This window comes from Chiloscyllium punctatum, chromosome 35 (genome assembly GCF_047496795.1).
Source record: "Chiloscyllium punctatum isolate Juve2018m chromosome 35, sChiPun1.3, whole genome shotgun sequence".
Classification (NCBI taxonomy): Eukaryota; Metazoa; Chordata; class Chondrichthyes; order Orectolobiformes; family Hemiscylliidae; genus Chiloscyllium; species Chiloscyllium punctatum.
This window is the reverse complement of record NC_092773.1, coordinates 9,798,197-9,814,000: the sequence shown is the minus strand read 5'-3', so window position 1 is coordinate 9,814,000 and position 15,804 is coordinate 9,798,197. Positions and strand designations below refer to the sequence as shown.

At 46.8% G+C, this 15,804-nt stretch overlaps 1 protein-coding gene across 3 annotated transcripts in view; it reads left to right on the top strand.

The window, feature by feature from the left end:
* LOC140459631 (zinc metalloproteinase-disintegrin-like MTP9) overlaps window positions 1-15,804 on the top strand; it is a 94,804-nt gene that overhangs the window by 55,506 nt on the left and 23,494 nt on the right. For all 3 annotated transcript variants that reach the window (XM_072553935.1, XM_072553934.1, XM_072553933.1), the window contains 7 exons: window positions 4,645-4,713; window positions 8,017-8,186; window positions 9,028-9,109; window positions 10,734-10,864; window positions 12,402-12,579; window positions 13,357-13,446; window positions 13,968-14,163. In XM_072553935.1, the coding sequence (XP_072410036.1) occupies window positions 4,645-4,713; window positions 8,017-8,186; window positions 9,028-9,109; window positions 10,734-10,864; window positions 12,402-12,579; window positions 13,357-13,446; window positions 13,968-14,163 (916 nt within the window). The remainder of the gene's footprint in view (window positions 1-4,644; window positions 4,714-8,016; window positions 8,187-9,027; window positions 9,110-10,733; window positions 10,865-12,401; window positions 12,580-13,356; window positions 13,447-13,967; window positions 14,164-15,804) is intronic.

The following is a 15,804-nucleotide window of genomic DNA, read 5'->3' as shown; positions in this document are numbered from 1 at the left end:
TCTCTATTAAGTCACCTCTCAACCTTCTTCTCTCTAACGAGAACAGCCTCAAGGCCCTCAGCCTTTCCTCGTAAGACATTCCTTCCATACCAGGCAACATCCTAGTAAATCTCCTCTGCACCCTTTCCAAAGCTTCCACATCCTTCTTATAATGCGGTGACCAGAACTGTACACAGTCTCGAGTCACATTCGGGTAGATTTCCTTCCCTGAAGGACATGTGTGAACCCAATGACCTTGTATAACAGAAATGGTTGCTATTAGAGTAGCTATAATTCCAGATTCTTATTTCCTTCAAATTTCACCATCTGTCGGGCTGGGATTTGAAGCCTCTGCCTCCCACAGAATAAGAGCCTGGGGTTTTGGATTCCTTGCTGAAAATGTGTTGCTGGAAAAGTGCAGCAGGTCAGGCAGCATCCAAGGAGCAGGGGAATCGACGTTTCGGGCATGAGCCCTTCTTCAGGGCTCCGTTTTGGATTCCTTATCTAGTGACATTTCCCCCCCCCCCCCCCCACACTGCCTCACCTCTCTCATGGGATGGCCCACTCTATGTTTACTATGAGGTTGCTCCATTGGGGATGGCAGCTCCCAGGGAACTGAAAGGTTTGAGAGACACCCTCTGATGTGCAGATTGTGAAGAGTTTGGTGAAATCTGTTGGCTGTCAATCACATGCAGGCAGACCCAGATGTCCCAACACTCTCCCGCTTAACTCTTTACCCCACCTGCAAAGGGCATCTCCTCTTTCTGGTGTGAATGTAACCTCCTTCAGAGTATTTGATTTGATTTGGTTTATTGTTGTCAAAAGTACCTGAGTATCGTGAAAAACTTTGTTTTGAGAGCAGTACAGGCAGATCATAATACACAAGGACATACAAGATGATCGGGTGTTTTAGACAGAACAAGGGATACGAAGTTACAGCTGCACAGGAGATGTACAAATACAAGATCAACATTCGATGTCACATTGTCAGGTCCATTCAGCCCTCCAACTTAAACATCAGGGGAAGCAGGTGGTGTGTGTGTTTAAGCTTTTGTATCTTCTGCCTGCTGGAAGGTTTGGAAGAGATGATACCCAGGCTGGGAGGGGACTTTGACGATGTTGGCTGCCTTTCCATGTAGATGTAGTCAAGAGATGGCAGGTTGGCTTTCATGATGGACTCGGCTATATCCTTTCACAATACAGAGAGTAGAAGTAAGCCCAGTCCTCTGAGTGTGGGGCTCGATGTAATAATTCACACAGCCTCTGTTCTTCAGTTCTATTCCTTTCAAAGTGTTGGCTGCAGCTCCCTTCCCCAGCTGAACTGGTTCATGGTTCAGTTCCACTTTGTACAGTTTGTAAATGGTGAATGCTTCTGGACTGCACAGCTTTCCTGTCCCTGTGAGTGACTGAGACCACAGTTCAGTAGCTTTCTTCAAAGCTTCTTTGTTGAACCCAACAGTATGTACTTCTCAGTCAAGATATCTTTCCCTCTGTCATTCAGACCATTCCGTCTTTCTCCTCAGAGGTGTTTGTACGAAGATTGAGAGGGGGGGCCTAACAAAGGAGTAGAAGATTATGAAGGGCACAGGTGAAATGCATAGTATGGCACTTTTTCTATGAGTAAAGGGGTTACTAACCCAGGGGGCATAGATTGAAGCTTAGAGCTGGAAGGCAAGAAGGAAAGCTGAGGAGAAAGCTTTTCACCCGGAGGGTAGTGGGACTCACTGCCTGAAACTGGCTGAGTCAGAACCTCTCGTAATATTTAAGCGGCATTGTGGTATTCACTTCCATTGCCAGAGCCTCCAGGGATATGGGCCAAGAGCTGGAAAATGGGATTAGTGTAGCCAGATCTTCGTTGACCAGTACAGGCAGTATGGGCCAAATGGCATCCTTCTTTGCTGTAAATGTCAATAAGTCAATGGGAGTACAAGACAGTTGATGCATCATTACCCAGGTGACAGTGCCACCACTCACACTACATGAGATTCATGGCCAACAACATGCTCATGCTGCAGATCTGTCAGTGCCTGTCTTTGTATTCAATTTCCAATTGTGTTCCAGTTTCCTGGCCACCTTCCATGGCCTCAGGACTTGTCAAATGCTCAGTGTGTAAATGAAGCTGTCTTGAAGTGTGGTCTCTGTGGTTGACTGGGAAACGCGAGAAGGAAAAGTTGTAAATTCTGGCCTTCAGAGTGCTCTCCTCATCCCAGGAATGAACAATTCACAAAAAAGTCAGTTTGTTTTTCTATAATCTCCTATAGGCAGCAACAGCTTTGTGAGCACACATTGGGGTTTTGTTTTATTTGTTCACGGGAGGTGGCATTGTTGGTTGGTCTAGCTTTTGTTGCTCAGCTCTCATTGCCCAGCGGGCATTGAAGCACCAATTATTGGACCTTGCTGAGGGTCGAGAGTCACCTAAAAGCCAGACAAGGTAAGGATTGCAGACTCCCCCCCTCCAAAGGGTATTTGTATACCAGGTGGGGTTTTCCCGACAAGTGACAGTTATCAACAAGTTAGCTTTTAATTCCAGATTTTATATTTTGTCGGATTCAAATTGCACCATGTGCCGTGGTGTGATTTGAACCAATGTGCCCAGAACATTTCATCTGGGTTTCTGGGTTCGAGTGTGGTGGGATTTTTCTGTGTCTTCCTGAGAAGGTGGACAGGGCCTCAATTTAATCAACAGGATGTTGCCTGGTATGGGGGATCTTAGCTCGGAGGAAAGGTTAGAAAGACTGGGTTTGTTTTCACTGAAATGGAATAGGTTGAGAGGCGCCCTGGTCAAAGTTTAAAAGGTTGTGAATGGTATGGATAGAGTGTAATGTATGGGGCTTTTTCCCAGCATGGAGGGGTCAGTTACTCAAGGACACAAGTTCAAGGTGCAGGGGGGTGGGGGAGATGTTTAAAAGAGATGTGCTCGGCACATTTTTCACACAAAGGGCGGCCAGAGACAGTATATTCCAGTTAAGGTGAAAGGAAAGACTGGGAGGTGGAGGGAATGTTGGATGATGAGAGAAATTGAGGGTTCAGTTAAGAAAAAGAAGGAAGCAAAAGTCAGGTTTTGACAGGATGGATCGAGTGAATCCTTAGAAGAGTATAAAGGAAATAGAGTCATAGAGATGTACAGCCTGGAAACAGACACTTCAGTCCAACCTGTCCATGCCGACCAGATATCCTAACCCAATCTAGTCCCACCTGCCAAATCAGGAGGGCAAAAAGGGGACATGAGGTAGCTTTGGCAAATAGGGTTAACGAGAATCCAAAGGGTTTTTACAAATACATTAAGGACACAAAGGAAACCAGGGAGAGAATAGAACCCCTCAAAGATCAGCAAAGCAGCCTTTATGTGGAGCCGAGGAGATGGGGGAGATGCTCAGACTGGAGTGCCACAAGAATCAGTGCTGGGTCACTACTTTTCATCATTTACATAAATGATTTGGATGGGAGCATAAGAGTACAGTTAGTAAGTTTGAAGATGACACCATAATTGGAGGTGTAGTGGACAGCAGGTTACAATGAGATCTGGACCAGATGGGTTAATGGGCTGAGAAGTGGCAGATGGAGTTTAATTCAGGTAAATGGGAGGAGCTGCATTTTGGGAAAGCAAATCTTAACAAGACTTATACACTTAATGGTAAGGTCCTAGGGAGTGTTGCTGAACAAAGAGACCTTGGAGTGCAGGTTCATAGCTCCTTGAAAGTGGAGTCGCAGGTAGATAGGATAGTGTAGAAGGCATTTGGTATGCTTTCCTTTATTGGTCAGAGTATTGAGTACAGGAGTTCGGAGGTCATGTTGCAGCTGTACAGGACATTGGTTCGGCCACTGTTGGAATATTTCATGCAATTCTGGTCTCCTTCCTATCGGAAAGATGTTGTGAAACTTGAAAGGGTTCAGAAAAGATTTACAAGGATGTTGCCAGGGTTGGAGGATTTGAGCTACAGGGAGAGGCTGAACAGGCTGGGGCTGTTTTCCCTGGAGTGTTGGAGACTGAGGGGTGACCTTATAGAGGTTTATAAAATTATGTGGGGCACGGATAGGATAAATAAAGTCTTTTCCCAGATGTAGTGTAGTGAGAACTAGAGGGTATAGGTTTAGGGTGAGAGGGGAAAGATATAAAAAGGACCTAAGGGGCAACTTTTTCACTCAGGGGGTGGTATGTGTATGGAATGAGCTGCCAGAAGATGTAGTGGAGGCTTGGACAATTGCAACATTTAAAAGGCATCTGAATAGGAAGGGTTTAGAGGGATATAGGCCAAATGCTGGCAAATGGGACTACACTTAGTGAGGATATCTGGTCGGCATGAAGGAGTTGCATCCTGGAACGTGCTGCCAGAGGAAATGGTGGAAGCGGACACAATAGCAGCATTCAAGAAGCATCTGGACGAATCCATGAATAGGAAGGGGACAGATGGATGTGGATCCTGTAAGGGAAGACAGTTCTAGTATGGAAAGGCAAAATGTGTCGACACAGGCTTGGAGGGTTGAAAGGCCTGTTCCTGTGCTGTATTGTTCTTTGCTGTTCTAACTCTGACAGAGCAGTTCCAGACTGAGGAAGTAATATGGAGCACTTGGTGTTCAGTTTCCTACACTCTGCCCTGTCCAGCGATAGGTATGATGGACATGTGTTCTGTGTTTAATGGCCATGACTGTCGATTTGTTTTTCAGTATCGACACTTTGGCAGCTTGGAAGCACTGAGGAGCAGGGTGTTTGAGGCAGTCAATCACATTAATCTGGTAAGTCACAGTGAAACAACATGAGACACCATTACTGCTTCCTGACTGATGTGACAGCTCATCCTCCCCTTCCAATAGATGTTTAACTTTTCTTAATTTTTGCATTTATTTTTCATTGCTTTTCTCCTCTCCTTTCTTCAATTTCTGCTGAAGGATTGAGCTCATCGTTTTTCTCAGAAATGTATGAATACTTTCTATTTGAGCCTTTCCGTCGACTAATCCATCCTCCATTTCTTATAAAGCTCAGCTTCACCTTGAAGACTGGGAGCATTCTACCTGGGAAAAAGCATCAGATTTATAGCTATCACTCTGAGACAGTGCTGCTTGAGCAATAAAGTTCATTGTGTCATTTTGTGGAGATTTCTACTTAAAAACTCTGCAGAGTGACAAATGATGTTTCAGTGTTGTACCAAACGTCATGGTGCTTTGCATTTTTTTGCAGTTAAGACTGCTTCTTGACCAAACCAATTGCTTGAAATTTCATAGCTGACCTTTGAGACATATGGGTAGCACTAGTAAGACACATTGATTACTGTCCCTAGTTGCCCCGTGAGAAGGTGGGGTGAGCTGCCTTCCTGAACCAATGCAGTCCATTTGGTGTCGGCAAACCCACAGTACCCTGAGGGAGGGAGTTCAAGGATTTTGACCCAGTGACAGTTTGAAGTTTGCATCACAAATCCACTGGGTGGTTAACAAGGTGGAAGTGAGGACTGCAGATGCTGGAGATCAAAGCTTAAAAATGTGTCGCTGGAAAAGCGCAGCAGGTCAGGCAGCATCCAAGGAAAAGGAGAATCGACGTCGCCCGAAACGCCGATTCTCCTGTTCCTTGATTGCTGCCTGACCTGCTGCGCTTTTCCAGCAACACATTTTTAAGCTCTGGTTAACAAGGTGTTTGGCATGCTTGCCTTCACTGCACAGACCTTTGATTGCAGGTTGTACAGGAAGTTGGTGAGGCCTCTTCTGCAATACTGTGTCAGCTGTGGTCACCCTTTTACAGGATTCGTAATATTAAGCTGGAGAGGGCTCAGGAGAGATTTACCAGGGGGTTGGAGGGTTTGAGCTATGAGGAGGGTTTGAGCTATGAGGAGAGATTGGAAAGGCTGGGACTTCTTTCACTGGCGTGTCGGAGGTTGAGAGGTGACCTTGTAGAGGTTTATAAAATCATGACGGGTACAGACAAGGTGAATGACAGGGGTCTTGAGGGTGGGAGATTTCAAGACTAGAAGGCATATTTTTAAGGTGAGAGGAGAAAGATTTTAAAAAGACACAAGGGGCAATTTGTTGATACAGAGAGTGGTTGGTGGAGTGGGCACAGTTCTCATGTTTAAAAGGTACGTGACTAGAAAAGGTTTGGGGAGATATGACCCAAGTGCAGGCAGGTGGGGCGTAGTTAGTTTGGGATTAAGGTTGACATGGACTGGTTGGACTGAAGTGCCTATTTCTGTACTCTATGACTCGATGACTCAATAGCCTGCAGCACTTGATCATTTCAGTGGTGAAACTGTTGCTGCTTCTTTGTTTTAAATGTGATTTTTTTTTTCTTGGCCATTCATGCAAAGCGCAAACATCCAAAATTATTGAAATTATCTCTTCAAGTTCAACCATTCACCCGATGAAGTTCAGCTCTGCGTATTCAATAAACTGATAGCCATATGTGGAATCCAGCAGGGAATAAAAAGTCAGATATGAACACTGGTTTTATTGTAAATTGACAGTTTAGCACATCCAGCAGTTTCTGCCTTTGCCCTGTAAAACCAACCGCCTACTGTAGGAGAACACACGCCAGTGAAAAGTGCTCACACTCACGCCTATTCTGGTTAACCCTTAAAGGAGCTGAAAATGTGTTGCTGGAAAAGCGCAGCAGGTCAGGCAGCATCCAAGGAGCAGGAGAATCGATGTTTTGGTCATGAGCCCTTCAGGAACATCCTGAAGAAGGGCTCATGCCCAAAACGTTGATTCTCCTGCTCCTTGGATGCTGCCTAACCTGCTGCGCTTTTCCAGCAACACATTTTCAGCTCTGATCTCCAGCATCTGCACTCCTCACTTTCTCCTAACCCTTAAAGGAGCCCAATTCTCTAATGGTGATAGATGGAGGCATTCCTTCTACTTTCTTTGATGATTATTGGTGCTTTGGAGGAGGGTGCAATTGTTATCAAAATGTTCCCGTGATAAGTTAAATCTTGGTAAGTCCACTGCCTGCTTAATAGTTCAGCAGTGCCACCTCTGACATGTGACCGAGGGGCCATCCTTGGTAGCAAGGAGGACAACCTCCACCACCAGATGGAAACCCAATATGAAAGTCTTACTGACACTGGAGGGTGGCACGCTGAATGGGCAGAAAGTCACTGTCACTTGGCGATTTCCTGGAGTCACTGAGAAAGAGGAACAGATTTGCATGTGGAGTGACTTGGACACCTTGGGGACATTTCCCTCACTGGGTGGCCATTTTGAACTGCAGGCATTCCCCTCACGACTTCAGGCAAAGCATGGTGCGGGGCCTTCTTCCATTGTTTAACCCTTTAAGTACCAATACTCAGTATAAAACATGTATTCACTGCAACATTCACTCTTAACTTCATCTAACCTTCAACTTTAACTCACTTCATTTCACTTCACTTTACCTGACTTTAACTTAATTCACATTTAACCCGAACTCCATCTTTAACTGGAGAAGTTTGGCTGCAAACAAATCCTACCCCGAGGTAGGATTTGCTCTCGGTGTAGATCTTGCCTCGTGGTTTTGTTGCCCTCTTTGAAACAACTTCGGTGCACGTGCTTCTTAGATGTTGGCCTCGATGGGCGCTCCTGCAAACTCCTTTCTTCTGCTATCTCGTATCCCAAAACATGCTCGTCCTTCCAGAATCTTCTCTGGCACTCAGCCAATGAACTGAACGAACCCCTGGTCACAGTGTTTGATCCCAGCCAATGGAGTTTACTGGTAAAGAGCTCCCAGATGTTTACGCCAAGTCATGAACAGCCACATTGCACGCTCCATACATGGTAATAGCAGTGCCAGTCTGTGTTGCAGACATCGCCCTTATTTGGTCAAGACAGGAAACTGCAGGTCACAGACTTCAGGACAGCTCACAACGTGTCCTGGCTGCAGTTTTAAATGAGGTCAGAGTACAAACCAGCTTGATCAACATTCCCAGCATTCTTGGTTGTAGCTCTTAACCAGTATTGTTACCATTTCTGCTGTTAGCCACACCATTGACTGCCATCCTTCCTGGCCAAAGACACCAATCCTCATTCAAAGTCCCTTTGTCCAATCATCTCTCTCTCTCTGTCTCCACCCCCCGACAGCTTTACCAACCACTGAAGACACACGTAGCCTTGATTGGTCTGGAGATCTGGTCCAGTGGAGATCAGTTCTTTGTTGAAAAAGATGCTGGTCGTACTCTGACGAACATGTTGGAGTGGCGCAGAACCAAGTTGCTGCCAAGAAAGGGACATGACAACATCCAATTTATCACGTAAGTATTGGCACTGCCTCCAGCTCCTGTCTTATTTTTGTTGTTGCACATGGCAACATGATTGTGGAGGGTTAGGTGATAGCATTGCTGTCCAACAAAACAGTCCTGCTCATCCTTTAGTGGTCCGTGCATGCACACAAAGGAAATCATGGCGGACGGCTCGATATAAAGGTCTTCCATTCTATTGTTAAGATCGATGGGTATACACTCAATTTTTCTTTAATCAGGAGGAAGATCAAGGGTTATGGGCAAAAGGCAGGAAAGTGGAGTTGAGGATGATCAGATCAGATCAGCCATGATCTCATTTCATGGTAGTATAGACTTGATGGGCTGAATGGCCTATGTCTTCTGTTCTTCGATGTTTAATTAAATACTTAGAGCACTTGTAAGGAGGATGTTTGTGTATGGAGTCACCCCGTCCTTGAGACTCCTCCAGTGATGCTGATATTTTGGCTACACGTGTTAGGTTGGGTTTGCAACTGTTACCAATATCCTGCCTGTCTGCTCTGGATACATCCTTGGTCTTGCAGAGGGAGGGGAACATAATGTCTGTGGGGACATTTGAGGCCAGCTGCGTTAGGGGGCACCATGGACACTGGAATGGACAATACCTACCGTCTCTCCACCCCTTTAAACTCACGCCAATCAGTAAGTACTGCCTTTGGACATTTGAGTCTGACTAGGGGAACCTCGGCTTGGGGTTTGGGCTGCCAGAGCTGAGATGGCTATGGAGGCCGACATCTCACCTTAGCCCAAACCGTGAGAGGTTATTTCTGAGGAGGTCCATTGGTGTTGCAGTGAAGAGAAGACTCAGATTGTCTTTTTGCCCTTCCTGTTGTAGGCATGTGGACTTCACTGGCGATACCATCGGCTTGGCCCAAGTCAGTGCCATGTGTACACAAGGCTCCGGGGCTATCAACCAGGTAAGGGAGGCATTGGGTCAGTGGTATTCTAAATAGACTTCCAATCCAGAGATCCCAGGTCCAGGTTCGGTGAAGGGGAGGAGAGGTGGAATTTGAATTCCATAAAAGTTTGGAATTACAAAAGCAATGATGACCATGAAATGATTATCAATTGTCTGAGGAAAAACCATCTGCAACACTAAGGTGCTTCCAATAAGGATCTGGCTTGTATGTGACTCCAGACCCACAGCAATATGGATAATAAATGCTGGTCAAGGCAGTGAGTCTAAGGCAGTGTTTAACTAAACTTGCTGTATAGCCAGGGCTGAATGGCCCAATGATGCTACCACCATCCAAAGTCACTGAGAATACTTAAGGAATTGTTTGACCAGAGGATGTTTGTGTTTGGAGTCACCCCGTCCTCGAGACTCCTCCAATGATGCTGATGTTTTGGCTAGAGGTGTTAGGTTGGGTTTGCAACTGTTACCAATATCCTGCCAGTCACCAGCAGCATCGCTGAACAGTTGACAAGGCTGAGTGGAAAAGTAATGTCGTGATTGGAGAACTTGGTAAAATATTTCTGCACTGGATGAGAGCATTGCTGACTTGAACAGTATTTGTTGTCGATCTCTCGTTTGTCCAAAACAGTTAAGAGTCAACCACATTGTTGTGTGCAGCAGGCACACAGCTGAAGGCCTGGAGTCACAACTAGGGCCAGACTGGGTAAGGACAGCAGATCTCCTTCCCTGAAGGGCATTGGTGAACCGAGTAGGTTTACAACAGTCATCAGTGGTTACATCATATCGTGTCAACATGTTAGTGATTGACAGCACAGTGAAGGACTTGCCCTGACAAAGGTATATGCATATCGTATCATATCACAACAGTGCAATGTGAGCATATTTCAGGCAAAATCTGAAACCAGTCCACCTGAGGAATTATTCAGAAAACTGGTCAAAGTGTGATCAGAGAGGTCAGGGACTATTTTAGGAAAGGTTTTAGGCACCAATTCCAAAGGAGAGACTTGCTGAAGAAGTGGCTGCCACTCACGGAGTGATGAGGAAAGAGTGCAAGTTCAGAGTCAGAGGAGTGAGGACATCTCCAGGGGTGGTCAGGCAGGAGCAGGTTTCCGAGATCAGGCGTGGCTGTAGATTGCTTTCAAAGTTGGGGTGAGGATTTTAAAACTGAGCCATCGCTGGACAGGGGCCAATGCAGGCCAGTGAGAATCGGTGCAACAGGTAAACAGGAGACCTGACAACTCAATGTCCAGATGATGTGAAGTTACCCAAAGCTGGAAGGTCAGAGGTCAGCCAAGGGAATGTGGAAGCTATCAGCTCCAGAGGCAAATAGAAAGTGGCGCGAGTTGAGAGTGTGGCGCTGGAAAAGCACAGCAGGTCAGGCAGCATCCGAGGAGCAGGAAAATTGACGTTTTGGGCCAGAGCCCTTCATTAGGGGCAAGGGTGAAGCTGGGCAATATTATCTGGTGTGAAGGGACAGTAGAAGGGGTGAGGGGGCTTACTGATGTCCAGGGGTTTCCTAAGGCCCAGTAGGAGCCAGGGTGAGAAAGTGCGATCTGCAGACAGTGACTGACCTGTCTGGGGTGTGTTTGTGATGGGATTGCTGAAGTGTGATCCTCCTCCCACAGGATCACACCAACAACGTCCACGGTGTGGCATCGACGATAGCACACGAAATGGGCCACAATCTGGGCATGAACCACGATGATGACAATTGCAACTGTGATTCTAGGTCTTGTATCATGTCTCCAGTTCTGAGGTGAGTCTGATTCACTCCCCTGTGGGGCTGAATATCGATTGAGGTCACAGACTTCCAGCCATTCAAGCCTGCTCTGCCACTCAGTATGACAATGGCTGATCGGCCAACTCCATACCCTGTTCCCATTTTCTCCCCCCCCCATCCTTCAATCCCTTTAGCACTCGGAACTATGTAAACTCCTTCTTGAAAATGTTTTGGTCTCAACCATTTTCTGTGGCAGAGAATTCCACACGCTCTGTACTCTATGGGTGAAGACATTTCTCCTCGTGCCAGTCCGAAATGGTCTACCCCACCTCCTCAGACTGTGACCCTTGGATCTGGACTCCCGCTCATCAAGAACATCCTTCTTGTGTTTATACCAGTCCAGTCCAGTTAGAATTGTGTATGTTCTGTGAGAATGCCCCTCATCCTTCTTAACTCCAGTGAAAAAAAACTCTGACTGATCTAGTCCACGTATGTGAGTCCTGCCATCGTAGGAATCTATCTGGTAAATATTCTTTGTACTCTCTCCCCCATCAGAATATCATCCTCAGAAAAGGAGACCAAAACTGCACCCAATACTCTCAGGGTGGTCTCACCAAGGCCCTGTACAATGACAGCAAGTCATCACTGCTCCTGTCCTTGGGTCCTCTCGCTATGAAGGCTCACAGACACCTAACGTGCCGCACCGACATGTTTACTTTGACATTATTTCAAAAACAAAACCATGGCAGTGGGGTCATGAAACATTCTGAAGGCTGAGCTAGATTAAGGATTGTTGGGGATATGCAGGAGTGGAGAGTCGAGGCTTAAATCAGATCAGCCATGACCTTCATTAAATGACAGGGCAGGCTCAAAGGGCCGAATAGCCTACTCTCGTTCCTTGTTTGTATTTCTTTGTCACTGAGAAGCCCTGTTTGTCAGAAACTGGGAAAGGAAAACCAAGCAACACAGTGATGGGTGTGAACACTGCCCTTACCAAGAGCTGGTTTGGTGATCTATTGTTCAAACTCCATCACACCCAGACAGCTCGGTCTTGTTTCCTTTGTATTCCTCTGTAGAATCTACCAGACTAAAGAGACAATAAAATGCCACTGAGTGTGAGTCTGACTCACCATCCAGTCCGTCAGTGGACCCTCCTGCCTTTTGAACTTTTCCCATTCTCCTTCCGAAAGTTGCTATCCCCGGATCTTGTCCGGCTTCAAAATCCTGACAATGCAAAATGCCCCCAATTCCTTTGTCGCTCGCCAGAGTTCTGTCCTGCCTGCAGTTTTCAGAGGAGGTGGAAGGCCATTTGAGACAGGCACAAGTGGCAGGGTCTGGTCAGAGATAGGGGTTAGATGAATGAATCTGTGGGGTGGAGGGGTGTGGGGATGTGCAGTGCCCAGTTCACACAGCATTGGTTCGTGGCCAGCCTGCCCACTGTTTTCTGAACTCTGTCACAGCGGTGACTCAACATCCAAGGGACAGTCAGTTAGCTGTAAGGCAACCTCGCAGTCAAGCTGGGAATGCCGGAGGATGCTGCATTAAACCCGAGTCCCTCGTTTCCTCCTGACAGCTCGGTTCTGCCGACAGAGTTCAGCAGCTGCAGCCACCAGCACTTCCAGAACTTTGTGCTGACCCGCACAGCATCGTGTCTCCGTGATGTACCCAACCAGGACGAGATCGTGTCGAGGCCGATCTGCGGGAATCGCTTCCTTGAGAAAGGGGAGGAGTGTGACTGTGGAATTCCGGAGGTAGGCACCAGATTTATCACGCTCAAAGCCTTTCAATCCTTTGATGAAATCAGGACTGGACACAGTCACCACAGGAAGGATGTTCGTCATGGCTGGGGAGTCCAGAACCAGGGGGCACAGTCGAAGGATACAGGGTAGGCCGTTTCGGACCGGTCACCCAGACAGTGGGGAGCCTGTGGAATTCTCTCCCACAGAAGGTGGCTGAAGCCAAAAGGTTGTAGATGGTCAAGAAGGAACATGGGGCTGAAGGGATCAGAGGTTATGGGGAGAAAACAGGGGACTGAGTTGGATGATCAAGCACGATCAGATTGAATAGTATAGCAGGCTCGAAGGGCCGAATGGCCTATTCTGCTCCTATTTTCTGTGTTTCTATGTTTCCAAAATGATCTGGGAGATTTTATTTTTGGTCTGACACATTTAATTGCCTGTGAACTCTGTGCAACTGACATCAATGCTCTTGCTTTTTCACTCCTTCTTGACTCCTCAATCTGCTTTTTCTTTGTTGATCTCCAAGCAATATCCAGTTTGCGAGCAGTTGTCTGTGCGATTTGTCAGACTGGCACCAGCTGGTAAAATGGTGCAAGGATTAGGCAGCCAGTGAGAGAGTTGCCCCAATGTACTTTGTGGATATGAGTGTGAGATGTGTAGATCGTTACACTGTTGGGAATTGAAAAGGAACTGCAGAATAGATGTTTCTCAGAGTTGGTCTTTCTCCCTGGTCTTGTAGCCAGCCTGTGGTGATGGTGTTTGACTTTCTTGGTGTTTTGCTATCCTCAGGAGTGTCTGAACCCATGCTGCGATGCTCAGACCTGCAGGCTACGAGAGGGAGTGCAGTGTGCTGATGGAACCTGCTGCCAGGATTGTAAGGTACATCCATTAGCTTCGCAAAGGATGGCAAACAAATCCCATCCCATCCCATCCCTCTTCCTTTCCTCTCCCTCCGCCCCCCACCCCGGCTCCCTTTCTCAAACAGAGATTACTAATGCAGAACACACAGTGTCTGTGGCCATTCTGCCCCATTCAGCTCTCCTGCCCCATTTCGACATGTACCTATCTATCCTTTTTGATTTGAATACACTCCTGTCCTTACAGTATCACTCTTTTTCAATATCCCTCATTCCTGATATAAATCTTCTGCACTGTGCGAATGTTCCTCCAACTGCGCTCTCTTTCCTAATCTGTCAATCTATCTGCACAAAATCCCATTCCTACCTTTGTTTGCTGGGTTCCCTATCAGTGTCCGTTTTGTCCTGTTGGCCAGTCTGAGATCCTCTTTCGGAAAGCAGTCCACACATTCTGATATCAATTCCCTGCCACAAAGTCACTGTCTCCTCTGAAATGTGGATCACAAACAGCTGACCGAATCTCCTTTCCTCCCTGGGTGTTAGTTCATGGCAGCAGGCTTGTTGTGCCGGAGAGCCAAGGATGACTGCGACCTCGAGGAGACCTGTGACGGCAGATCAGGCCAGTGCCCAGAAGATACTTTCCGTCTGAATGGGACTCCCTGTAAGCGAAATACAAGCTTCTGTTACTTTGGCAAGTGCCCAACCCATCAGGAACAATGCGTCTCTTTCTGGGGATCAGGTAGGTTTAAACCTTCAAACCTTCAAAGCGGGAAACAGCTTCTTGCACAGGAAGATGCAATTCCGGCCATCGTCTCCCATTACCCATGACCAGCCCCTTAGCCTTGCTGGGTTCCAGTGCCTCAGTGGAGAGTTTCTACCTGGATCAGTGAACTGGACTCCAGAAACCCACCACCGTCTTGGTGAAAATATTTTCCCTCATGTCCTCAGAGTGAGGAAGAATAACTTCAGCCAGTGGACAGTGAATGCGTGGAACTCATTGCTGTTGAGGCTAAGTCATGGAGTATCTTTAAGACAGAGACCATCAGGTTCTTGACTCATAAGGGGATGAAGGATGACAGGGCAGAGTGCTAAGGGAGAGAGCTGAAGAGATAGTGGAGGCATTAGTGGTGATCTTCCAGGAATCTTTCAGAGGACTGGAAAAATCGCTAACATGACACCCCTGTTTAAAAAGGGAGTAAGGCAAAAGGCTGAATATTACAGACTGATTAGCCTAAACTCAGTTGTGGGTAAGATCCTGCAATCCCCTGTGAAGGGTGAGATTTCTGAGCACTTGAAAGTGTCCAGTAAGATACGGCAAAGTCAGCATGGTTTCATCAAGGGGAGGTCATGCCTGACAAATCTGTTAGAATGCTTTGAGGAAGTTAGACCAAGGAGAGCCAATGGGTGTTGTCTACCTGGACTGGAGGCTACTGAGTAAGATAAGGGCCCCTGGTGTCAGAGGCAAGGTGCAAGCATGCGTAGAAGATTGGCTGTCTCTCAGAAAGCAGTGAGTGTGGACACAAGGGTCTTTCTCAGGATGGCAGTCAGTGACAAGTGGTGTTCCGCAAGGCTCAGTATTGGGACCACACCTTTTCACTTTATAAATTAATAATCTATGTGAAGGAACTGAGGGCAATCTGGCTGAGATTGCAGATGATACAAAGATAGATAGAGGGGCAGGTAGAATTGAGGAGGATGGGAGGCTGCAGAAGGATTTGGACAGGTTAGGAGCGTGGGCAAAAATGTGGCAGATGGAGTAAAACAGGGGAAAGTGTGAGGTCATACACTTTGGTAGGAAGGATAGAGACATGGACTATTTTCTAAATGGGGAGAAAATTCAGAAGTCTGAATGCAAAGAGACTTGGGAGTTCCAGTCCAGGATTCGCTCAAGGTAAACTTGCAGGCTGAGTCAGTAGTTAGGAAGGCAAATGTAATGCTGGCATTTATTTTGAGAGGACTTGAATATAAAAGAAGGATGTACTTCTGAGGCTCAGTAAGGCTCTGGTCAGGCCACATTTGGAGGATTGTGTGCAGTTTTGGGCCCCATATCTCAGGAAGGATGGACTGGCCCTGGAGTCTGTTCAGAGGAGCTTCACGAGAATGGTCCCAGGAGTGAAAGGCTTAACATATGTGGAATGTTTGAGGACCCTGGGTTTCTACTCAGTGGAGTTTAGAAGGATGAGGGAGAGATCTGATTGAAACTTACAGAATACTGAATGGCCTGGAGAGAGTGGATGTTGGGAAGATGCTTCCATTGATAGGAGAGACTAGGACCTGAGGGCACAGCCTTAGAGGAAAGGGAAGACCTTTCAGAACAGAGATAAGGAGAAACTTCTTCAGCCAGAGAGTGGGGAATCTGTGGAATTCATTGCCACAGAAG